The sequence below is a fragment of the Polistes dominula genome, unplaced genomic scaffold, assembly GCF_049000335.1.
Source record: "Polistes dominula isolate Pdom_NZ unplaced genomic scaffold, Pdom_raw_medaka contig_82, whole genome shotgun sequence".
In the NCBI taxonomy this organism is placed as follows: domain Eukaryota; kingdom Metazoa; phylum Arthropoda; class Insecta; order Hymenoptera; family Vespidae; genus Polistes; species Polistes dominula.
This window is the reverse complement of record NW_028301046.1, coordinates 1,592,568-1,618,734: the sequence shown is the minus strand read 5'-3', so window position 1 is coordinate 1,618,734 and position 26,167 is coordinate 1,592,568. Positions and strand designations below refer to the sequence as shown.

Below are 26,167 nucleotides of genomic sequence, written 5' to 3'. Positions count from 1 at the left end.
ACAAAGTTTAATTATAGTTATCATAATTTTCAATTAAAATAAAAGTCGCGATTAATCGATAGATAATATTAAAACCACTTATAGTAAAGATTACTGTTAAACTACGACTATCATATAAAAATCATTTTTCAAACATTTGTAACATCCATTTCTAAAGATAAGTATTATATTTCTAACATGTCAAAATCACGTGCTTAATATTATAATACTATAGATAAATAAATAAAAATAAAACATGTGTCCAGATTACACAAGTTACAAGTAAAACTTATAATAAATCAAGTTTCAAAAGAATAAGACGAGTGCATAATTATCAGGAGTGAGATAATTTATTATATAATATTATTTTGTACTTTTTTTCTAATTATTCATTTACTAATTATAAAAATTCGCGCCTGTAAAGATGCAACCCTCTAGACACACTTTGAAAAATGTTGCTTGCGAGCGCCATCTGTTGGGACGGCATATTTTTTCAGTCCAAACTGTTTATACACGCGTGTATTACGGGTTGCATCCTTATAGGCGCGCCCTGTTTTTTTATCGACGTCGCGTCGATAAAACAGAAATCTATCTTTGTCGATGTTGGATAAATGATTACTAAAAATAGATTGACAAAACAGAAATCTATCTTATCAACGATTGTATAACAAAATTTCTCCAAAATGTTATCGGTCATTATTAATAGATAGCGTTAAAAACACCGGCCATATAAGATTACAACCTTCACATATTAAACGTGAAAGAGAAGCGCGCATCGCTTAATGTCGGTAAAATAAACCCGGCGCGGAATAACTGTCAGAGAGAGAGAGGATATCACAAATGGTGTACCATTTTCCGAATTCATCTCGTTAAAGAAGTAAAGAACAAAGAAAAGAAAGTGAGAAAAAATGTCGGAGTGATAGTAAAACGTTAATAAGAAGAATAAGACGATAAATAAGAATAAACTGTTGTAATTTTGTGTCAGTTGTAATGAGTGAGTCGTTTCGATCGATTCTCCAGGAGTACCGCGCCCCGTGAGAGACGTACATCTGTCCTTCTTCAACATAACCCTACTCCTCTTACTCTTCTCACATTCTTATTCTATCTCTCTTACACTTTTAACCTAACCCTGTCTCACTCATTCTATCTTAAACATTATACACATACATACATACATATACAACACACACATATATAAATCCCATCCACAAAGCCAACAGTCTGATTCAAGCCTTTAAAAAGGTTCGGTCGTCGTCGTGTTCATTCGACTAACCACCCGGTCCCGATCTTCGTTATTTTCTTTTTCTTTCTATTTATTTCTTTTTTTTATTTCTTGTTCTTTTTCTTATTCCAACTAAAAGGGACTAATAAGGCATTGCGTTATCAAGAAGAAGAAGAAGAGAAAATTGTGACGCGTTATAATTCGCGTTTCAAATTAAATACAAAAATAATAATAATAATAATAATAAATAAAAAGTTTCTTCGTTGACAAAAAGAGAGAATAATTATTTAAAAAAAAAACAAACAAACAAACAAATAAACAAAAATAATAATAATAAAATGTCGACGGCGTTGTTGGCCGTTTTTGCCGTAATTCTTTGCATTCTCTTCAGATTACTCAATGTAAACAGTGCCCCTCAAAAGCCGCTACTCGTATGCCAAGATCCAAACTTTTTGTCAACACTTTTGAAAATTGCACCGGTTATCACCGAACCGTAAGTATATTTTACTTTTTAGTTTTGTTTACTTTCAGTTTTTAATTATTTTGTTTTTCTTTTTTCATTTATCTATATATATATATATATATATATATATGGCTACTACTACTTGTCATCTTTTTCTCTTCTATCATTTTATTATTAATATTTTTTTCTTTTTTTGTTATTCTTTGAATATACGCGATAAATTTATTTTATCATATTCTATTTTATATATATATGTCTCATCATTCCTCACCCTCATAATTTTCACTAACGAGTACAAACGAGATAAAGATGACAAGTATAGAATTTATTTAAAAAAAAAAAATAAAATAAAATAACGAGAGAATTAGTGAGGTTAGGTCAAACTCATATTAGACAGACAGATTTACGTTTCTCCTACTATAAGTACATTTTAAATTAATAATATTGAATGAAAATAGAAAGTTTTCACATTGGTACTCCTTTCCTATGATCGTTCGAATTAAAATGAATGATTGATTTATAATTTCATGTTAAATTATCGTCAATAAAAAACTGATTTTTCTCGATGTTTTTTTTTCTTCTTCTTCTGCTTCCTCTTCCACTTTTTCTTCTTCTTCTTCTTCTTCTTCTTCTTCCTTTAATTTACTCGTTCAATCTTCATTACAATTTTTCTTCCTCCTTTTCTATTTTTTTTCTTTTTTCTTTTTTTTTTTATGAGACCTACATTTTCCTCAGTTTTCTTTTTTCTGAAAATAATTCAGTCTGAGAAAAAGATATTTGTATTATTTAAAGTAATATTAAGTGTCATGTGTTAATAACTGTAAAATAAATATATGATGTTTACATATGTTTCAAAATTATAATACGTAAAAGTACAGTTTTGATGTTAATTTTAGTGAAACTCATCAAATCAATATCTTAGGGTTTTTTTTTATATTTTTTAGAAGGTTATGTATCATGTTTATGTTATCACAATACCGAAATAATTACAATGTAATTGTGACAATAAATAAATCAAAAAATTGGATAGATAATATGTAAAACAAATGCATAATTTAACACACAACTACGGTATATATATATATATATTATATATATTTTATGTAACACTATTATATATATTATATAAAATTAATTTATAAATATAATATAAAATAACACATATCTACAGTATATATATTATACATTTTATATAACTATTATATATATTATATAAAATTAATTTATAAATATGATATAATATATTATTAATTTATATTATATATATAATAGATTATAATATATATTAATATATAAATATAATATAAAATATAATAAATTTATATTATACTTATATAATAATATAAAAAATAATATAACAAATAATATAATAGAGAATAGTAAAATAATAGAAAATAATAGAATAATATTAATAATTTATTATTATATTTTATATAAATATAATATATAAAATATAATATATATTTTAATAATATATTTATATAATAATATAAAAAATAATATAATATAAAATAATAAAATAATAGAAAACAATAGAATAATAGAAATAATAGAAATAAAAAAATAATAGAAAATAATATAATATATATATATATATATTATTATATTATTATATTATTATATTTAAAATTTTATTTATATTTTATATTTTAAATATATTATTCTTCTTCTTCTTATATATTTACACAATTCAATGACATATTATAATAATATTGAACAATAAATTTATACATAATAATATTTTCTATTCCAACTTTTTTTCTTGTCTTTAAAAAAAAAAACTTGAAAATATTTTTATTTTTTTATTTATTTCTTTCTTTTTTTTTTTAACAATTTATATCTGTAATATTTAAAATTATCTTTATCGTATGAATATTTATTTCAATTCTTTTGTGTCAACAAGTTTCAATATAATTAATGTTATATATGATAACTTTAATTTAAATAGAACTCTTTGAACTTTATTTTACAATAATGTTCAAATTTATTATAACACACATTACATTTATAATTATTCACATTATGTCAATTAACAAAGAATATATGAGAAAAAAACAATAATATCAAAATTGTTCTTATACATTTTCTATTCTATAACATTGTCATTTTCTTCTTCTATTTCATCATCATCATCATCATCATCATCATGATCAGCTTCATCCTCTTTGTGTCTATTTTAATCTAAAGAGTTCAAAAAGCTTGTATCTACAAATATAATTCAATGCTCTATAAAATAGAAATGTTCATTTTATTTTATTTCTCTCTCAATTTTTATATATATATATATATAATAAAAAAATTATATTCAAATAAAATTAAAAAAAACACACACACATACACACACATCTACAAAATATACTGTAAATAATCTAATCAAAAAAAAAAAAAAAAATTCAAAATAGATTTGTCTAATTAATTTAATTAGAATAAGAAACAAAAAGAGAAAGAGAGATAGATAGATAGATAGAAAAATAAATATGAGGATGACCTAAGCGTGAATAAGTGAATAAATCTATTTCACATGTTGCATAATAGATTTATTTTTTTTTTGTTTCCCCCTCCCCCAGCTCCTCCTCCCCACCCTCCCTTCCTCTTCAGAATGATATCATCGTGGTATCAAAAAATATTACAAATGTAGAATTACGTAGCTTATCAGTGAAAAAAAAAATGTACAAATGTATGTACGTGATTTTATGTATCTGTGATTTTTTTTTTTGTTTCTTCTCTTCTCTTTTATAATTAAACAAAGCTTAAAAAACAAATTTGTTTTTAAAAGACATATCCTCTAGTACAACAAATGTGCCCATAATTATGAAAGTAGTCTAATTGTAAGTCAAAATTAATAAAAAAAATGAGTTTGTCAGTTATTACACACTACATTATTTTAAATTAAATAAATTCAATGTTATTTGAAAACGATATTATTAAAAATGAATCGTTAGATAATATTTGTTATCTCAATATTACATAGAATTCATATTATAGTGTTCAAATAGAAATTTTTAAATAATTCCAAACAAGAGATACATGACTTAGATCACTTTTATAATTATGGGCACATATATCATCTCGTACAACAAATACACCCATAATTATGAAAGTAGTCTAATTGTAAATCAAAATTAATAAAAAAAAATGAGTTTATCAGTTATTATACACTACATTATTTTAAATTAAATAAATTCAATGTAATTTGACAAACGATATTATCAAAAATAAATCGTTAGATAATATTTGTTATTTCAATATTTTATAGAATTCATATTATAATGTTCAAATAGAAATTTTTAAATAATTCCAAACAAGAGATACATGACTTAGATCACTTTTATAATTATGGGCACATATATCATCTCGTACAACAAATACTATTACAAATTAAATGAATAAAATATAAATAATGTTACATAAATGTATGCGTGATAGATGGAGAATATAAAAAAAAAAAAAAAAACAGAATAAAAAATATACTATTGAAATAATATAATAATAAAACTCGCGTTTCCTCGAATGAGCTATGACGCGAATTTAAAAGTATGTATGAGCCAAGTTTACCAATTGAAAAATGATTCATGAGTTTAGTATTCATCGATGAGCATATACAAGTTTTACCAATCAATCATTATCAATAGTTACAATGTTATCGTTATTAATTACTTGATATCAAAAACCAAATAAAAATTATACGTTTTATCTTGACCGATAAGATTCTATATTTTTTTTTATCATATAATCTTTCTTTTTCTTTTTTTTTTTTTTTACGTTATATTTTATAGATAATTATAAATATGTAAGCATACGAAAAAAAAAAAAGAAATCATAATTTTAATAATCTATCTTCTTATAATATTGATCTAACCTGTATATAATTAATTAAAAATAAAGAAAAGATATAATTAAAAATTAAATTATGTTATTATATTGTAAATTTAGTAATTTAATTATTTCTAATTTATTTTAGTAATATATAATTATAATTATATTATATATAATATTAATAACATAATATTATATTGTTTTAATATATAATATTATATTATATTAAATATATATAATATTTAATTTATTTTAGTATATATAAAATTTATATATATATATATATTTAATTATATTATTATATTAAATTACAAAATTTTATTAATATAATTAAATTAAATATTATAATATTAATAATATGATAATATATTATATACAATATTAATAACATAATTATAATTATGTTATTAAATTAAATAGATAAATAATTACAAATTTATACTATAGAACTAATTTCTATTTCTCTTCTTCTTCTTCTATTTTGTTTTCAATATATTAAATATTATATATTATATATTATATATTATATATTATATATTATATATTTAAATAACTGAAGAATATTCAAAGAGAGATTCAATTCAATATGGTAGAAGTTTTACCTCGATGAGGGAAGGCTTCTAGTATTTTATAAAATAATCGCATTGACCGAGTTCAATAATAATAATACCGATAACGACAACGAGACTCTCTCACTTTTACTTCCATTTTATATTTTTTTTTAATTTTTTTTTTTTTTTTTTTTCTTCTTTTCCTTGTCGTGATGAACAAAAGCGGAAACGTCGTAGTAGTACAAAATTATATTGTATATGGGAATAATAAAGTATCACCAAGGGAATATACTCTAATCGATTTCAATGTCTACTATTATTTTTCATGCTAATGCATATACGTTGTACATTTATGTATATATATATATATATGTGTGTGTGTATGTATATAAGAAAGGTTTGTTTAATTTATGAAAGTACATACTTTCTTTCCATCAAAATGTATATTTGTATGATATACTTATGTATGTGTATATATGCAATACGTTCTAATGCTTTACTAAATTATTATGCTTTGTATCGTATTGCGTTTTCACTACTTTTAATATCTTTCAATTGATCTTTCTGTTTTTATTTTATTTTGTTTTTTATTGATTTAACATATTCGTTTTATTATAATTTCTTCTTTTTGATAATAAATCTTGTTTATAAAGATGAATACTGCATCGCCATTTTGGTACCAAATTCGTTGATAACATAAACATAATAATTTTTGAAAAAAAAAATAAATCCATTTGATCAATTTACTTATTATTATTTGTTCATATTTTAATATTAGGTCGAGTCATAAATAACTTCCGTTTTTTATGTGAGACAAAGAAATGACGTTTCTACGACTGATAAGTGCAAGACACCTTTAATGGAGTTTTTTTTTTTTTTGCACTCTTTGCAATTGTTCAACCTATCTATTGGATTTTGTTCCAATATTACCTTTAAAAGGTTCATCAAAGTCGGAAATACATCCTGCACACTCGGTTCATCTTTTAAGAATCGTATCTCCAGAACGGAATTTTACAAACCAATTTCTGACTGCCCTATCAGTTATCAGTCCTGCACCGTATACGCTGCATATTTTTTCAGTTGCCACTTTAGTGCTATTGCCTTGTTTCAATTCTTAAAGCATTACATGTCGAATATGCACTTTTTACTATTATCCATTTCAGTGGTTAAGAAAAACGGTTAAATGTAACATTGACTACATAAAAAAGTTAACAGAAGACTAACTGAATTCTCATCTATATAGTGATATCGAAAATCCGTATATAAATTACGTGTCACGTTGTTTGTTCGCAATGGACTCCTAAACAACTGAACTGATTTTAATCAAATTTTGCACAATGTGTGCAGTATCATCCAACTTGAAAGATAGGATAGTTTATATCTCAATTTATAATTGCAATATTATTTTATTGCGAATTATTTGTTTATTAACAAGGAGTCATGATTATCTCTGTTAGTTCGATAAGATTCTAGCAGATGGAGGTATAAGGTAATTCGTTGACTTAAAGACGTGTGTATCGGACTGACGGGGCACCCCTAGTAGTAGATAAATACGAAAAATAGATTTTACATAGACGCATCGGAAGTTACTTATGACTCGACCTAATATTTACAGCATCTTTATTAAATAATAAAGATTTATAATATTGATTAATATTTTTCTTTTTCTTTTTCTTTTCACTTTAAAATGAAAATTCATGTTCCAAAATTCATGTTCTACTTCAAACAATTATTACAAAGTTACACAATGTTTTTAATAACAGTGAAAGTATATTTAATGTACCGTTTAATTGTAATAAACGGAAATTACGAAAGTAAAGCTGATTGAACACAAAACGATAGTTAAATTAACTGTATTGTTTAAAGTATGTCGACCGAAGTTTTTACGAAAGATAAATGTGAATATCAAATTGCAAGATAATAATGTAAGCAAAATTTTTGCTTATTATAAAATTATACACACAGTTCCATGATCCTTTTATTAATAATACGTGGACAAAATGAATTCTGCATTTGCTAAAAAAAAAAATGCATTTGGTGTGTTACAATTTTTTTTACTCACAAATAATAATTATAAACCATTCAGATTTCAATGAATTAACAAAAACATTTTTATAAATTTCATCATTCAAATTTCAATGAATTAACAAAAACATTTTTATAAATTTCATCATTCAAATGAAATATGTAATTTTTATAAAAAAAAATGTTGTATGTAGGACTACGCGTTCAACCTAAATTCGATCATGACCGCATAAAATGTTCATATTTACAGTCAAGAATAAAAAAATAATCTGGAAAAAAAGGGGAACATCGTTTAGAAAGGATATAATTTTGAAATAAACCTAAAATAATAAAATGACCGCTTTCTCGTCATTCGGTTTGACCAATTTTCTTGCGAATACGAAACATTTCCTTTCCCTCCATATAGAAAAAAAAAAACAACAACAAAACAAAAGAAAAAGATATAATTAAATAAATATATATAAATCATTGTTACTATATAACAAAACGAAGATTATTTTAGATCATCGATTTTTTTTTCTACTTGTCTAAGAAATTCTTCTTGAACATAAAACAATATTTTCTCTTATTTACGAGAGTTACAGAGTCATAAAATTTTGTTAGGGTAACCGTCAGTTGATGATTCTCACTGTTCTATTCGTTCTATGACCGTTTTAAATCTTCCCGTGTTCCACTAATCCACTAGAAATAATCGTTTTTTCTTTCTCTATATTTCTCTCTCTCTCTCTCTCTCTCTCTCTCTCTCTCTCTCTCTCTCTCTCTCTCTCTCTCTCTCTCTCTCGTAATAAAATCATCTCTTCTCTAACGGTTTGTCGAATTCTCTTTACATTTGATTGAACGAAATGTTCAGCAATGTCATTCGTATAATCGGGTCATTGCTAATATTATTATCTTTCATTCATTTCAATGGTCAATTGTAAAAAAAACTTCATTTAAAATCTTTACTTTCATAAATGTACTAGATTTTAACGAGTCAATTATACGCGTCATTAAATATAAATCTAAAATGAAATGATTCAAATGATGAATATAATGGAAAATACCCCATATACATTTGGTATCAAAATGGCGGCTAAAGTTTTCCTACAAAATCAAATTCAACGCGTTATTATTTATTATACATTTTAATATATACAAATTACGTCACGTCACGTTGTTTGTCCGCAATGGACTCCTAAACTACTGAACCGATTTTAATCAAATTTTTCACATTGTGTGTAGTTTCATCCAACTTGAAAGATAGGATAGTTTATATCTCAATTTATAATTGCAATATTATTTTATTGCGAATTATTTGTTTATTAACAAAGAATCATAATTATCTCTGATTATCGGACTGATTGTGAGCCACAGCAACGTGTGGCGAGGCATCCCTAGTTTATTTTATAAATATAATTATCATTTTTCTATTTCTATTTTTCAGATACAAACCAACAAGATTATGGGGGTTCAGTGGTCACGTTCAAACGGTAGTCCACAGTATTATCGGACGTGTACGGTGTCCTTGGCCAATTGGAGAACGTGTATACATCGGTTTACCTGATGATACTACACTAACTTACGATCTTTATCAACCATTAACTAATAGTCACGAAGGTTTGTTTATTTCATAATTATATCACAGTTTTCTTCATCGTTCACTAATATTAATATGATCCTAGAGATGATACGTTAAAATGTTGTAAACAAGTTTCTTCTGCTACGTACGTACGTATGTGTTCGAAGGTAAAATAAACAGGTGCGATTCGTAAGCACGAATCGCACGCTTAGTTATTTCTCTCTCTCTCTCTTTTTCTAACATGAAATTGTAAATCTATTATTCATAAATAATTCTTATAGTCGTACACTGGTACCCCCAAGTAACTGTTTAGAATAACAAAAATAACAGGTCACCAATGTTATAAAAGGTATTTGACTTTTAAGCTTCTTATTCATTTTTTTTTTTGTCATCGAAGGAAAATATTTTACATCGCACATTGGAATATTCTTCTTTCAAGAGGACTCGTTGTTGGTATGCTACACCAACTCATCACAAGATTTTCTATAGATACTTAAAAATATTCTAACTGTTTTTTTTTTTATATATATATACATCATAATCATTCATAAACTTACGTTAATAGAAGGCAAAAAAACAAACAAACAAACAAATGTTGTAGTTTGTTTCTTTCAATGTCTTCTCCCCAGAATTGTTGAATAACGAATACCTTGAAATAAAATGAATTTGATTATTTCACAGATGATATTACGATAGCTATCTGCCCGGGCATCGGTAATACTTCAGAAAGTGTCTACATCAGGACATTCGTTCACCTTGTTCAATGTCACGGTTATCGATGCGCTGTACTTAATCACGTTGGAGCTCTTTCTAGTGTCAAGGTTACAGCACCAAGGATATTTACTTATGGTATAGAATAGAAGTATTACGCTTTTCTATTCTTATGTTATGTAGTATGTCTCTTCTTATATACTACATAAATCTAAAACCTCAAAGCTCATATTACTTTTTATGAATGTTACCTTTTATGAGGTCTATATTATTATTTTTATGATTATTATTTTAGGTCATACAGATGATTACAACACGATGCTACAGAATCTCGTCGAACAACATCCAAATACAAGAATTGTATGCATAGGATTTAGTTTAGGTGGTAATTTAGTAACCAAATATTTGGGAGAACGTGGTCAGAATAAATTGTCCAATATTATTGGTGGTATATCCATTTGTCAAGGTTACAATGCTCTCGAGTTAGTTTATAATCTTTGTTTTATTCTTTTAAATAAATATCTATACTCTTCTAGATTTTTAACACACGTTGTTGTTGTTGTTTTCTTTCTTTTTTCAGAGGTACAAAGTTTTTATTAAATTGGCAAAACTTTAGACGATTTTATCTTTATGTAATGACTGAATCTGTTAAGAATATAATACTGAAACACAAACATGTATTACTTTCGGAGGAAGTCAAACAAAAATATTCACTTAACGAGAGAGATATCATTTCTGCTGCTACCTTACCTGAACTCGATGAAGCTTACACGAGAAAGGTAAGATTTCTTCTTTTGTTTATACCTGATATTTTTATTATATTGATGATTCAAAGATTACGTCAATGTAACTTGTTTACTTATTCATTCTCATAGGTACATCAATTTAGATCTGTACAAGAAATGTACAAATGGTCCAGTTCCATAAATTATCTAGACAACATCTATACACCAATGGTATTTATTAATTCCTTAGATGATCCCATTATACCAGATTCATTATTAAAACCTATAAAAGAATACGCTGGTAAGTTTAAGACCTTTGAATTTTGTTATATTACGTACATCTGAAATATTAATTACAATTATATTGATAGTAACATAATATTATAGCAACTCATCCAAACACCTTATACGTTGAATTGTCACACGGAGGCCATTTAGGTTTCTACGAAGGTGGTCTTCTTTATCCAAATCCCATAACATGGTTGGATCGTACTTTAGTTTCACTGGTAGGGTCACTCACGTTAGCACATGCGGATAAAGCTTTGAAGGCTTCTTAACGGCATTATAATCCTACATGTATAAATATAATAATAATAATAATAATAAGTGTAATAATAATATAATAATAATTATTATTATTTGGCGTGCGTGCGCGCAAAAATGTGCTGCTGTACAATATTAGTTTGTGTATTTACAATCTTATATTATTATTATAAAAAGAAAAACACAGTCTTGTTACACGATTGTATTCGATCATAGAATGGATTTGAAATCGTACTGTATTAAATGATCTACTAATGTGATCATTTAAGTGCAATAACTGACTGAAAATAATCTATGTAATCTATGTAAGTTGATAATATTCAACATCTTTCGTAGTAAATTAGTATGCAAGAAAGAAAAAAGAAAAAAGAAAAAACGAAACGGAAAAGCGTTAGTTACAAATATTATTTTATTAATGCAAAGAAATAGAAAGAGGATAGATAGAAAGAAAAAGAAAGAAAGAAAGAAAGAAAGAAAGAAAATAAAGTATTAATAGTTAACGTTATTAAGATAATACATGTCAATCTTAATTACGTGGCTGACCATATAAATTGTACAAAAAAAAAAAAAAAAAGATATTCAAGACTTTACAAATATTTAGTATTGGCATTTATAAAAACAAAGAAAAGAAGAAGAAGAAGAAGAAAAAGAACAAAATAAGAAAGAAAGAAAGAAAGAATTATTGTAATTGTCATTAATGTGTTAAATCATATATTCATGAAAAACATTTCAATTCAATTATCGAAATCATTCTAAATTCTAATGCTTATTTCTCAGGGATTTTTGTGTTTTAAAAAGAAAACAAAAAAAATATGTTCATTTTTTTTTATTTACAATATGAAATATGGAATTATCGTTGTTCGACACAATTTATTTAAGTATTATTTTAAATGTACTGTTAAAATCTTGATAAAGATTGCATTTAATAATGCATTGGTTGGAAATACAAATTACATGGCATATTGATTATGCTTCATTTGTATTATTTTTATTCATTAAACATTTATCATGATAGTTTCATAGTTAAAAATTCATATTCGATGCATTTTGAAGAATATCAAAATTTAGGATTTACAATGTTTGATATTTTCTGACAAATATAGATTTTACTAATATATTTTCACGACATATCACCTTTTTTTCAATCTTTTTATATAATAATCAATCGTTTTAAGATGAAATATTTCATAGTTATAGATTATAATGTCATTTAAAAACGCATCGAATTTTGTACGACGATAGTGTTTGACTTGACATCTCAAGATTATTATAACATAATTAAATGCCAATTATTATTATTATTATTATTATTATTATTATTATTATTATTATTATTATTATACGTCAAATGTTCATTAATCAATAACTTTAATCGAAATGACAAAAGTTCGATCAAAACATTTTCTTTTCTTTTCTTGTCTTATCATTTTTTCTTCTAAATTTGTTATTCTACACACATCGAATAACTTTAATTATATTCATTTAATTAAATTAATATATGTGACCAAAAAAAAAAAAACAAACAAACAAATTATTTAAAAATTTGTAACATTATTATTATAGATTATATTATTTATCATATTGAAATATTTATTTTTCGTTTAATAATTATTATAAAAAAGAAAAAAGAAAAACAAATAAACCAAAAAAGAAGACAAATTCAATTTAAATGAATGTATAAATTTTTATGTAATATCAATTTATTTTGATAATTATGGAAATTGTGATTGTTGGATATATATATATATGTATATTTATATTTTCTTAAATGTACGTTTGGTATATGTTATACATAAGTAAGTTAATTTATTAACTTTATGTGAAAAAAAAAAGAAAAAACAAAGAAAGAATATTGTATAATTTATAATTTTCATGTTAAACATAGTAGAATGCACTTTTGAGTAATTCTTGTACATAAAAAAAAAAAAAAAAAAAAAAAATAAGAGACAATAAAAATTGGATTATCATTTGTGACGATACAATAACGTCAGAACTGTACTAATTTGTCTGTATAATTATTTTATTTTTTGTTTTTGTTTTTGGCGAGAATAAAATAAAAAGATAAAGGAAAGTAAAAAAACAAAAAAAAGAAACAAATTTCTTTCGATCGAAAATTTCTAATCTGCGTATAAATAAATAAATAAATAAATAAATAAATATACGAATAGGCCTAAGTTTTTTAAACACCGATGTGTAATATCATTTATAAAAAAAAAAAAAACTTTGTATGTGTGAATTTGGATAAAAAAAAAAAAAAAAAAAAAAAAAAAACAGATGTTACAGCATTAAAACTGATGTATAGATTAAAAAGAAAGAAAAATACTGTATAACTCTCTATACAAAATGTGTTTATAGTTTTACCTTTTAGTATGTGTGTATTTGTGCATACAATGCATACAATATATCCCTTTGTGTGATTAGCAAGAATTACGAGTTCCTGTTGCAACTAAACATATCGTCAAAGCAAAACAAAATTAACTCAATGATAGAATTAAAATAAGAAACTTCAATGAAAATTGATCCGTGAAATGAATTTTATTTATCTTATCTTTTTTCATTTCAATGATCAATTGTTCCTATTTCTATGAATATTTACATTCAATTAATTTACTTGCAATTTTTCATAATACAATTATTATTATTATTATTATTATTACACGCGTTGCACAATATTCAAATTTATGTTAGATGAAAAAGTAAACAAATTTAATATTTATTGTAAATATTGCGACGTTAGAAAAATGATCCTATTTATTAAATATATATATATATATATATAATATATATTATTTCATTAATTTATATCGTACGTTAAATGTATGATAAATCTTTAATTAAGATGCACAAAAATTGAGAAATAATATTTATTTAATTGAACAAACGTGTAACAAGGTACGAGCTTGTATTTTGTAATAAATTTTTGTGTTTCGTCTCCCTGTTCTAATTTTTTCATTCTACATCTCACATTTATTATAGTCTCCCTAACAAATTAGGTATGTACACATATATACACATGTGTTAAACGAAGAGAAAGCTTTCTAAAAATAACAGAGGGGACACTTTTCTATCAGCCCTAATCAACTCAATTGAAATAATTTCAAATAAAAATTTGCTATCACTGCAAAAAAAATTATTTAAAAAAAAAAAAAAAAAAAAAAAAAAACAGAAAAAAATGTAATACATTGAAAAACGATTTTATTGAAATTTTATCTATTGATTAAAAGAACATTAATATTAATTTATCATCGTATTTTCATTATTCGTTAAATTATTTGAATTAAATAATAAATATTTATTGTGTATATAAGTTTAAAAATTATATCTAGTTATTGAATTTAATTATTTATGATAAAATTATTTAATATAAATAGTAACAATACGGTTGATTTGTACGTTTAATTTGATATATATATATGTATTATATTACATATTTATCTATTTATATGTACCAAATTTAACAGATATAAATATAAAAAGGAGCAGATGTTTATCTTACCAATATTTGTATTGTGTAGTAGATTGCTGTAACAAGTTATCGTGATACAAACACTTAAGTTAGTAGACCGTGAACAGCCGAAGTGATCGGTGATCTCAACGATTGTCTACACATTGAAAACTTTCATTTTCTATTATTATATACAATTATAAATAAACAAAAATAAATATTTTAAGTGAATAAATTGATTATCATAATCATGAACAATTTAATTATTTTAATCTCAGTAATTTTTGGTTTATTGTCTACTGTAAATTCAACACCTTTTGATTACTGGAAATTAAGAGCTCAAATAATTGAAAATGAACAAAAATCTACCCTTGGAGGTCAACTTGAATTTAATCATGGTGAAAAAATTGCTAACGATTTTCTAATGTCGAAGAAACGTGCCGAATTTCTAAATGGTTTGTCTATTTTCTTTACACATTTATTTTCTATTTTATTTTACTAATATTTAATGGAACATTTATAAAAGGAAATATTATTATAATATTAATTATAATTATATTATTATAATATTATAATATTATTTATATTAATATTATTATTTATTTTATCAATTAAAATTTTTCAAATATTCATATTAACTTTTATTCTTGTTCTTAAACTATTATTTCTTTCTATGTTATTAATTTTAAAAATAATCAAGAAAAACAATTAATATTAACCTTTGCTTACCACACCTGGGGGTCCTTTGGACCTGGACGAGAAAAATCGTTATAAAAAAGAAACTATCGCATAGATTTACTTCAACATTTTTTTTTCAGACTTCTTGAATACTTACTTAAAAAGACTATATAAGTTTTATAGCTTTAAATTAAATATAAATATATTTAAAAAATTACCAAAGTTGAACAATTGACCAAGTGTGATAAGCAAAGGTTAAATTAAAGCAATCAAATATAAATTAGAGAAAAAATAAATAAGATATATTAATAATATTTGTTTCGCAGCATTTAAAAATTCAAGTAATTTTTTACCTGCACATAATTTCGTAAATGTAATAAAAGACATAGAAAAGTCCGAAGTTTATAAGATCATTCAAAAAATGCCAAAAGGTGCTGTACTTCATGCACACGACACAGCACTCGTTTTATCCGATTGGATTTTACGAAACGTAACATATCGACCTAATCTTTACATATGTTTATTAACAAATGGCAAATTAAAATTACATTTTTTTGACGAACCAAGTACAGACTGTAATTGGGAACTTTTAAGTAATATTAGAAAAATTGTACGAAATATCGACGAAAGAATATACAGAGAAATGACTATGACCATGGAAGATATTGATAATTATGCCGATGTCGATGAAGCATGGTCTAAATTTAACAAAATATTTTCATTTATTAAACCATTGCTCACTTATAAACCAGTTTGGGAGGATCATTATTATCAAGCTTTGACCGATCTTTACAATGACAATGTTATGTACATCGAATTTCGTACTACACTTCCAAATTTGTACGATCTCAATGGCACCGTTTATTCGCAACTCGAAACAGTCGAGGTTTATAAAAAGATTACGGAAAGGTAGAAGACAAATCTTAATATTTGTAGTTAATATACATATATATATATATATATATATATTATTATTTAGTTTAATAAATATTAAGTTATCTGATTATCAGATTATTATCTGATTTGTCAGAATAGTTATTAATTCCAAAGACTTTTAGGATTTAGTAAAAAAAACAAAACAAAACAAAAACAGACTGGTTTGAAAACTGGTTTGAAGACTAGTTGTTTAACGATAGTATTTCTTAACTTCTTCTTCTTCTTCTTCTTCTTCTTCTTCTTCTTCTTCTTCTTCTTCTTCTTCTTCTTCTTCTTCTTCTTCTTCTTCTTCTTCTTCTATTTTGTTTATTTTCTTTTTTTTTCTTTTTTTTTTATTTGGTTATTTCTTTTGCCTTGTTCAAGAGGTCTTATTATGTGAGACAAAATGAAGTTATCAGCGTTAGTTTTATTTTTTTATCATCGAAGCATGTTATTTAGTATGAAAGAGATACAAACGGAAAGTGTGTTAAAAGGTTGTATGTTTGTATATTTGTATAAATATTGTTGAACAAAGTTGTATTCGTGCATCTCACTTAATTCTAACTGATAATGTTTTTACTTTTAAAGAAAAAAAAAAAAAAGAAAAAGATTCCTATATTTTCTAAGTGAAGAAATAAATATTAATTTATTTATTGTTCTTTCTTTTGAAATTAATTGTTATTTTTGTATTCTTGACAGATTTGTGTCAGAACATCCAGATTTCATAGGTGCCAAACTAATATATGCACCTTACCGTGGTATAAATGTAACAGAATTGGATGAATATTTAAAAACATTGAAAACAATCAAAGATAATTATCCTACATTCTTAGCTGGATTCGATTTAGTTGGACAAGAGGATAAAGGAACACCTTTGATAGTTTTCGCTAATAAATTGAAAGATTTCGATCCATCGATGAATTATTTTTTCCACGCTGGTGAAACTGATTGGTATGGTACAAGTACTGATGAAAATTTAATTGATGCTGTTCTATTAGGTGCCAAACGAATTGGACACGGGTATGTAAATAAATTTATAAATAATTAATAATAGTGAAATGTTTAATATCATTGATTATACTAACAGAAGATCATGACTGAACTATTTCGTCGTTTTATAAACCTGTTTATTTCTACATAACATTAAACCAACGATTTATTCCTTTCACTTTACTCGACACTTTAACACGTTCGTCGTCCAGCCCGTTTCGATTGAGTTTCTCGCCAGGCCCAAAATTCGACTCTCAGCACGCCGTAACGTAAAGAAGCGATAAAGTAGAAATATCGAATATCGAATTTATCGAATATAATAAAACTAGGGGTGCCCCGCCACACGTTGCTGTGGCTCACAATCAGTCCAATAATCAGAGATAATCATGACTCTTTGTTAATAAACAAATAATTGCGATTATAAATTAAGATATAAACTATCCTATCTTTTAAGTTGAATGAAACTGCACACAGTATGCAAAATTTGATTAAAATCGGTTCATTTGTTTAGAAGTCCATTGCGAACAAGCAACGTGACACGTAATTTATATATATTAGGAAGAAGATATAAAACTATCTTTTATTTATCGAAAATAATTTTCTTTCGAAATGGGAAATGTGATAAGATAAGTTTTTCCAACTAAAGGTACCATAACTTTTACAAGAAGTGCGTCACCGTATACGGTGATTGGGCCCCCGAAGAAGCATGCCCATCTCTGGTATACAGTGTGCCATAGTGACGAACGTGTTAACGTACCTTACTTTTCTATTATTTTTAGTTGTTAATAATCATTATCATTGATCTATTTTCTCTTAATTCTATCTAATCTTCTTCAAAATATATATATATATCTAATCTATTATCATCTACTCGTAAACTTTCGATATTCCTTATCGATACAAAATTCAATTTTATTAGAAACATACACTTAAACTTTCTTTTATTTCTTTTTGATAATTATCAATATTACTTTTATTATCTCTATTATTATTATTAATATATTTAATCATAAACTTTTTTCGATGATCGTAGATACGCTTTAACAAAACACCCACTCTTAATGGAAATGGCAAAACAACGTGGAATCGCAGTTGAAGTTAATCCAATCTCCAATCAAGTTTTAGGTCTTGTAAAAGATCTTAGAAATCATCCAGCAGTCGAATTATTTGCGAACAATTATCCAATCGTAATATCGAACGATGATCCTGGATTATGGGGTGCTCGAGCATTGAGTTATGATTTTTATCAAGCTTTCGTTGCTATCATGTCACAAAATTCAGATTTGAGAGCTTTAAAACAACTAGCATTGAATTCAATTACGTACAGTAGTTTGAATGCTGTAGAAAAGGAAAAAGCATTGAAAGTTTGGAGACAAAAATGGAATAATTTTGTACAAACTTTAACTAATCAAGTTGTTTAAAAAATACTTTATAAAAGGAAAAAAGAAACAAAAATATAAATATATATATATATCGTTGGCTAATCTTTCAAAATAAATAACTAATATATCAAATTAATGATCATACATAAAATAATAATCAAAATTATTAGTTTTAAGAAAAAGAAATAATAAGCAAACTAGAATAATACATAATTGTGATAATAGTTAGAAGATATAATTTCAAGGTTTATAAATGTATAAACATAATTGATTTCCTATCAATAATTAGAATTTATAATTTTCAATGATATTTGCATAGGTGTGTACTCTGTAAAACTTTCCATAGAATATTAATTTACATAATAACGATCCAGAATTACGATCCATTTTTTTCATATCGTACTTTTATTTTTGTTGTTGTTTATTATTCTAATTTATATTCTTACTTTTATACTATCTTTACTTAACTTCTTCTTTTTGTTTTTTTGTTTTTTATAAATGTAACACTAAATAAATAATTTTAAATAAACGATTATAAATAAAGGACTCATTAATATGACATGCTTTGAAGAATATTAAACGATGAATAAGATGTTTTCAGTATCTGTAAAATAAATCTTTCGTTTACTGTAATAATTAACAATACATTAAATATATTCTGATTATTATTATTATTATTATTAACTCACCCATGTAAAAGCGTCAAGATTAAGAGAAAATATTCGATGATATGTAAGAGTCAATTCTTTTTGACTGATTCTTATTAATAATTGTAAATTTCGACGATTATTCGGTGTTAACATAACCCACTTGCTATTATAAATAGCATCAGAAATTCCTTTGCTCTAAAGTTGAAAAATATATAAATAACTGTACTAAAATTCGATCGGTAAAAATACTTTTGTTAAAAATAATAGACAAATACCTTTAATCGAAGCTCATTGCCGTACCAACAATAACAAAATATTTGAAACATCATAGAACCGGTGTACAATACGAATGATAAAAATTCTACCGTCAAAGGATTTTTCTGTAAAATATTAATATAATTATAAATAATACATGACATATAAAATAATAAATAAATATTAATATTATATATAACAATTAATATTTCATTTTAAAATTAAAATCTTATAAACATTTGAAAATTAGGATATACGACGTATCTACTACATTTGAATTACGTAGTTATGTACAAATTATTGGGATTTCTGGCAAAAGCGTGGCGTAGCAATTCGACCTATCTACCAGATAGCATATTCAAGTGCTAGAGATCCCAATATCGGTTATATTTAAATTAAAATATTAACAAATATTTCTATATGATTGTGAATTGAAAAATTTCAAGATCATTTTGAAAAAATAAAAGTAAAATAAAAAATAAAATAAAATAGTTTTCAATGTTAGTCGGAAAATTTTACCAACCAACGCCTACACACATATACAAAAATAAAATATTCACAAAACGTAGAGTACAATGATCATATTTTTCTTTTCAATTTTTCATACACGAGTAGGTACATCCAAACTTTTGAAAATAGAAATTGGAATAATTTAAAAAAGAAAAAAAAATGTAAAAGCTAACCTTTGACATTTGAAAGATGGTGGTACAAAGAGTGATCAAACTGAAAAGGAATAAAACAGCTATCGTCCAAATAAATAATGATTCTATTCTCTTAACGAGTCCATGAATAAACACGTGATGTCTAACGAACGCTTTTATTCCATTCGAATTACCTTCCCTAAGAGTTTGCGTGCAACGTTCGCTTAAAATAGCAATTTGTCCGCAAACGTGAAGGGTCAAACCGTATACGAGAGAATCGAAGGATACGTTTAGTAATGCTCCATAAATAATAGATATAGTATGAATCAAATATGTTACCAAATAGGCGTGTAATTCTTCAATGGAATACGGCAAATAAGTATTGTATGGTAAAACTCTGTTCGAACGATGTAATTCCATGATAGGAGCAAGTACAAATGCCACTGCTGTTGTTTCAGACAAAGCCATGAAACTAAGGGTACACCATTTAGCTATGGCGTAGATACATTTTTTGATTATTAATATTTTATACTTTGTTATATTTTATTGATTTTTTTTTGATTTTTTTTTTTTTTTTTTTTTTGTTTTATTTAGAAACACCTTCAAACAAATCATCGACATTATTATTTATTTTATCGGATATATTTCCTACCCCTTCGACTATAGTTTTCCAAAATTTTTTCCTCCGTTAAATTCCTCGGACGACATATTTTCTCACGTAATAAATTCAATAAAATGATTAATTTTTTCTTCCTAAATAAAATATTAAGCAATTTGAAACACAATGCGAGAAACGTCAATGCCATGAAAAGTGTTTCAGTCATGTCCTCGAGATTATTACGGGAAACGATTATTTCTATTAATTCGGTTAATGTGAAGTAAAATATTATCGTTATTATCAGCGATCTGTGAACAAACATTTAAAAAAATACAACAACAACAAAAATATAAAAAAAAATACAATGAAAAATTGGACAAAAACAATTTTCTAAATCAACCACTCTTCCCGCCAAATTTGTCCAAGCTGATTTCTTCATCTTTTTTTGTATTTCTCTTTCATTTTTTATAAAAAAAAATAGTACCCATGTAAAAATTTGATCAAACGCATAAAAATATCCATATGTTCGTTGTTTTCTCTCCAAATTCCACAAAATGTAAAAATTTTAAAATTCACCGGTAAAATATCCATCACTCTTTATCCTTTTATTTATTTTCTTTTTTTTTTCTTTCTTTCTATCTTTTTTTTTCTACTATCTCATACAATAATCTATACAATATTCCAAGTTCTTTATTATATACTCCGATGAAGAAAGAATCAAAGAAAAATGGACAAGATTCTCAAGCAGATAATAACGTAGGGTTTTCTAACATCAAAGGAAGTTACTATTTTATTTATTTAATAATAGATAACCATGTACGTAGTCTAAACGACACGTTTTATTATAAAACATCCCTTTTTTTTATTCTCAACCCTATCCAATATTGTTGTTCTACTATTTTTTTCTTAACTCGTATTATTAAATTATTCGAATGTAAGTTCATCCTAACAAGTAGTTTACAACATAGATATATTATTATTTTTTTTACAGGTTGTAGTCGAATATATCGATTTATCGATTTAAAATAAACGATTCTTCTAGTTTTTACAGTAAAAAAAAAGATTTGTTTTTTTTTCTTCAGTTAGCGACTTATAAAGGTTCTTGAAGTAACCGCACTTTCCATTTGGCAAAATATTTCGAATTTTTTCAATGGCACTTTTATTGACAAGAAAAAAATTACAATTTGCGTTATTTTTAAATTTGCCACCATTTTTTTTTATTTTTTTCTGTTCTAGTAACTTTTGTCAACAAGTTTGTTCTAGAACAATTGTCAAGTGATATTTATAAATTGTTACAAAGCATCTAATTGGTACTATTGATTTTAATCATTTTCATTTGAATTTAATTTAAAATTTATGACGTATAAATATTGTTAGAAATTTAAATGAAAATTTTATTTAATAAATAATTACCGAAATTACAGTTAATTATTAATTTAAAATATTTCTTTATAATACATAAATCTTTTTTAACAAACATGCATAAAGTAACTAGAAAAGTTTTAACAAAACTTAACTTAACAATTATTCGTTATTTTAATCGAAAAATTGATAAAATAGCAATTATTTAAATGCCAATAAATTAACAAATTTATAAAATAACGTTTAATAGAAGAAAAAAAAAAAAAAAAATATTTTCTCATTGCAATCCTTCAAATGACTTCATTTATTTCCGGAATAATCGATTAAAATATGTATATTTATCTGTCGATTTATTCATAATCGTTAAAAGAACAAAAAACACTTTTTTAATTAACATTGAGGATAAAATCATTTTCTTAAATTTAATAAAAAAATATAATAATAAATATTTGCCGGTAAGTTCGTTTAATTGATCGATATTAAAATTACGAATCGAAGTGACATCTATCGACGCATTTAAGAAAACTAGTGTATTTCCCTCGAAAACTTTTTCTCATTCAACAACGAATCGTCGACGAATAACGAGGATACCTTCCAAGTGAACGTGTAATTTTCTATTTTTCATTTTTGAAGAAAATTATTAGAAAATAATTGTGACATGGAAGATTTTGGAAAGAAACAACTTTTAAAATATGGTTGGACCGAAGGTAAATATTGTCAATTTGTATTAATAAAAAAAAAAAAACATAACGAAATCCGTTATCGTAAACACGTGTATAATAGTTTTGTAGTAGTAGTTGACACGTGCATAATAGTTGTGTAGTAGTAGTTGACCACGTGTTTAGTAGTTTTAAGTAAGTTGTAAGTTGTAAGTTGTAAATTTGTATTAATAAAAAAAAAAAACGAATTCAATTATTTTAAACACGTGTATAATAGTTGTGTAGTAGTTGTTGTTGTTGACCACGTGTATAATAGTTGTATGTAGTGACCCCCACGTGTATTAGGAATAGTTTTAAGTAAGTTGTATAATATTGTTCAACTTGTATTGCAATTATAATAATATACAATTGAATAATTATTTACAATAGAATACATGATTCGATTATTTTATAAATGATACATATTTTTTTTTTTCATGTTATTCTAAATAACATAGGAAAAGGACTGGGTAAAAATGAAAATGGAATAGTCGAAGCTTATAAACCAAAAGCAAAGTTTAACAACGAAGGTTTAGGATATTCATCGAATAATTCAGAATGGTGGAAAACAACATTTGATAAAGCTTCGAACAATATTATAGTCAATAATGAAAAGAATCAAGTTACAATCTCAGTTAACAAGGATCCTACTAATGATAAGCTTAACGAAGTAGTGTCGAGATGTAAACAATCAAGGCAAACTCAATATAATAATTTTCGTCAGCTTGAAACAGTTAATTATGGTGAATCGTCGTCAAATAAAAAAACTCAGCCTAAAATGTCAGTATTATCAGATAATGATATTTTGCGAGCGTGTAAAGGTAGAACGGGACACAAGGGTGGTCGTCATGGCATAACTATGAGTGGAAAATTGGAAAGAATTAATCAACATGAAAGAAGATTATCACATATTATACAAAGTTTCAATTCGCCAAGCTCAATGAATAAAATGTCTACATGTAATGAAAAATCTGAACATTTACAAATTAATCATAATGATAATGCAAATACAACAGAATCAAATAAGGATGAATTACCTGTTCGGGAACATCTTCAAAAGGACGCTGTAATTAAACAAAATAAACAAGAAATGAAACAATTAATAAGTTTGTTAAATAATGCGTGTAATATAAATGATATTAAATGTTGTAGTTCAAATATAACAGAAAGTAAACAAAGCACAAGTCATAAACATCATGACAGTTGTACAGTCCAAACAAATGAAACTCCTTCAAATGATGAAATTGTTACTGAACCAAATGAAAACAACAATCATGATTTGATGAATTGTAATCCATTAATGTCTGATAATAAGAAGGAAAGACTGAAAAAAATTCAACCGGATAAAACATTTATTGTGAGACATAGCGTTACTAATGAAGGAAACGTATTTAAAATGGTGCCTTGTCCATCTGAATTATATGATTATTACAAGCTTAAGAAAAAAAGTAATACACCAGGTAATAATTATGATTTTTCTAAAGCTTTTCCTCCTGCTAGTGATACGTGTAGATGGCAAATTCCAAATGTTTTACATGTAATCAAGGAAAAAAGAGTATATCAATTTAGTAAAGTTAAAGGTAAATTACAATGGGAGAAAAAATCTGGTCCACAAAGTGATCCTGCATATAGGCAAGTATTAAAAGATTTCTTACGACAAAACATAGGAGACGATGTATACAAACATTTTAATAAGAGTAAATTATCCAAAAAATTAATCGATTCAATGTTTTGAATCAAAATTTGAAAACAAATAATGAAGGTAATCAAAAATAGTACAAATTAATTAATCATTTATTAACTTATGTTAATAATATTTAATTATTACAAGACTGTGTGTTTATTAGCATCTCCTAAAACAATTTCAATAATTGAATTTAAAGATATTCAAAAGTACTAATTGAAAATGATATACCAGCCACTATTGAAACCAGCCACAAAATCCCCATTTAAGACTTTTTCTAAAATAATTTGACAGCTAATGGGTTTTAACATTATTAATGATCATTAAAACAAAATTCATTGTCAAATTTATCTTCATCATTTAAATAACGACGAATTTTTGATAAAAAAAAAAAAATATGTTTGTATTATTAAATATGATTGTCAATGAATAAATAAAACTTTATTTTTAAAAGATATTTTATGTGTTCAATTTTTATTTTAGATTTTTCTATTATTAAAATGTCCTTTTTTTTGTGTATTCATTTTATTTATATCATTTAAACAACATAGCATTTGTGTGTTCACTTTTATAATATAATTAATCATAATTTCAAATTGTATAAAGAGAGAATGGCATTTTTATTTCTTGCAATTACATTCTTTTGTTTTTTTTGTTTCGTTTTTATTTCTTTTTTTTTGTCAAGAGCAACAAAAGCTTGAAATAATAATTTATTCACAAATGTGCATAAAATTGTTAACATTGTCTTTTTATAGCTTTCTTATATAAACATATTATACGTATAATATTAAATACAATTTGTTAAGAAGTCCTTTGTGAAACAACATCATCATCACTCTGTTCATAATTAATATAATTTTAATAATTTAATGTTTGTACACATAAATTTGCATTATTATAAATGTACGTATATCATTAATTTACAATAAAAGAATAGATTTCTTTAGATTACGAACGGCTTGATATAATATTATTTAGCTCTATATTATTTATAGTAGTAGGAAAAGAAAAGTAATTTTTTATTGTAAATATATTTAAAAAGAAAAAAAGAAAATAATAACAAGAACAAATGAAAAGTACACTCTTTTACATTATACTATATAAATGATAAATTACATAAAGCAAATGTATGTAATCGATAAATTGATATTTTTTTCTTCTTTTTTTATAATCTCACACAAATAATATAATTTCTTATATTTAATAAATAATCAAAAAAAAATTCTACCATATGACTCTAATAGTTTTTTATCTAAAAACTATTTATGATCATTTG

The 26,167-nt window shown here is 24.8% G+C and overlaps 5 protein-coding genes across 5 annotated transcripts; 3 read left to right on the top strand and 2 right to left on the bottom strand.

Moving 5' to 3' along the window:
• Nucleotides 1-725: 725 nt before the first annotated feature.
• Nucleotides 726-14,525, top strand: Hydr2 (abhydrolase domain-containing protein 2). The gene is made up of 7 exons (XM_015320849.2): nt 726-1,694; nt 9,480-9,652; nt 10,296-10,463; nt 10,621-10,807; nt 10,906-11,104; nt 11,201-11,351; nt 11,438-14,525. The coding sequence occupies exons 1-7, from the start codon at nt 1,540-1,542 to the stop codon at nt 11,605-11,607; spliced, it is 1,203 nt and encodes a 400-aa protein (XP_015176335.1). The 5' UTR covers nt 726-1,539; the 3' UTR covers nt 11,608-14,525.
• A 631-nt stretch (nt 14,526-15,156) lies between these two features.
• On the top strand, nt 15,157-19,095 carry LOC107066281 (adenosine deaminase). Its single transcript, XM_015320758.2, has 4 exons — nt 15,157-15,493; nt 16,043-16,625; nt 17,331-17,651; nt 18,655-19,095. Exons 1-4 carry the CDS (start codon nt 15,289-15,291, stop codon nt 19,040-19,042), a joined length of 1,497 nt encoding a protein of 498 aa, XP_015176244.1. The 5' UTR covers nt 15,157-15,288; the 3' UTR covers nt 19,043-19,095.
• A 376-nt stretch (nt 19,096-19,471) lies between these two features.
• On the bottom strand, nt 19,472-21,150 carry LOC107066280 (4-vinylanisole receptor). The gene is made up of 4 exons (XM_089175243.1): nt 20,592-21,150; nt 19,911-20,033; nt 19,693-19,848; nt 19,472-19,607 (listed from the first exon to the last, which is right to left on the bottom strand). The coding sequence occupies exons 1-4, from the start codon at nt 21,015-21,017 to the stop codon at nt 19,554-19,556; spliced, it is 759 nt and encodes a 252-aa protein (XP_089031369.1). The 5' UTR covers nt 21,018-21,150; the 3' UTR covers nt 19,472-19,553.
• A 19-nt stretch (nt 21,151-21,169) lies between these two features.
• Nucleotides 21,170-21,738, bottom strand: LOC149031620 (uncharacterized). The gene is made up of 2 exons (XM_089175241.1): nt 21,616-21,738; nt 21,170-21,460 (listed from the first exon to the last, which is right to left on the bottom strand). The coding sequence occupies exons 1-2, from the start codon at nt 21,736-21,738 to the stop codon at nt 21,182-21,184; spliced, it is 402 nt and encodes a 133-aa protein (XP_089031367.1). The 3' UTR covers nt 21,170-21,181.
• Nucleotides 21,739-23,077: 1,339 nt separating this feature from the next.
• On the top strand, nt 23,078-25,948 carry LOC107066289 (uncharacterized). The gene is made up of 2 exons (XM_015320765.2): nt 23,078-23,216; nt 23,666-25,948. The coding sequence occupies exons 1-2, from the start codon at nt 23,168-23,170 to the stop codon at nt 24,940-24,942; spliced, it is 1,326 nt and encodes a 441-aa protein (XP_015176251.2). The 5' UTR covers nt 23,078-23,167; the 3' UTR covers nt 24,943-25,948.
• Nucleotides 25,949-26,167: the final 219 nt, after the last annotated feature.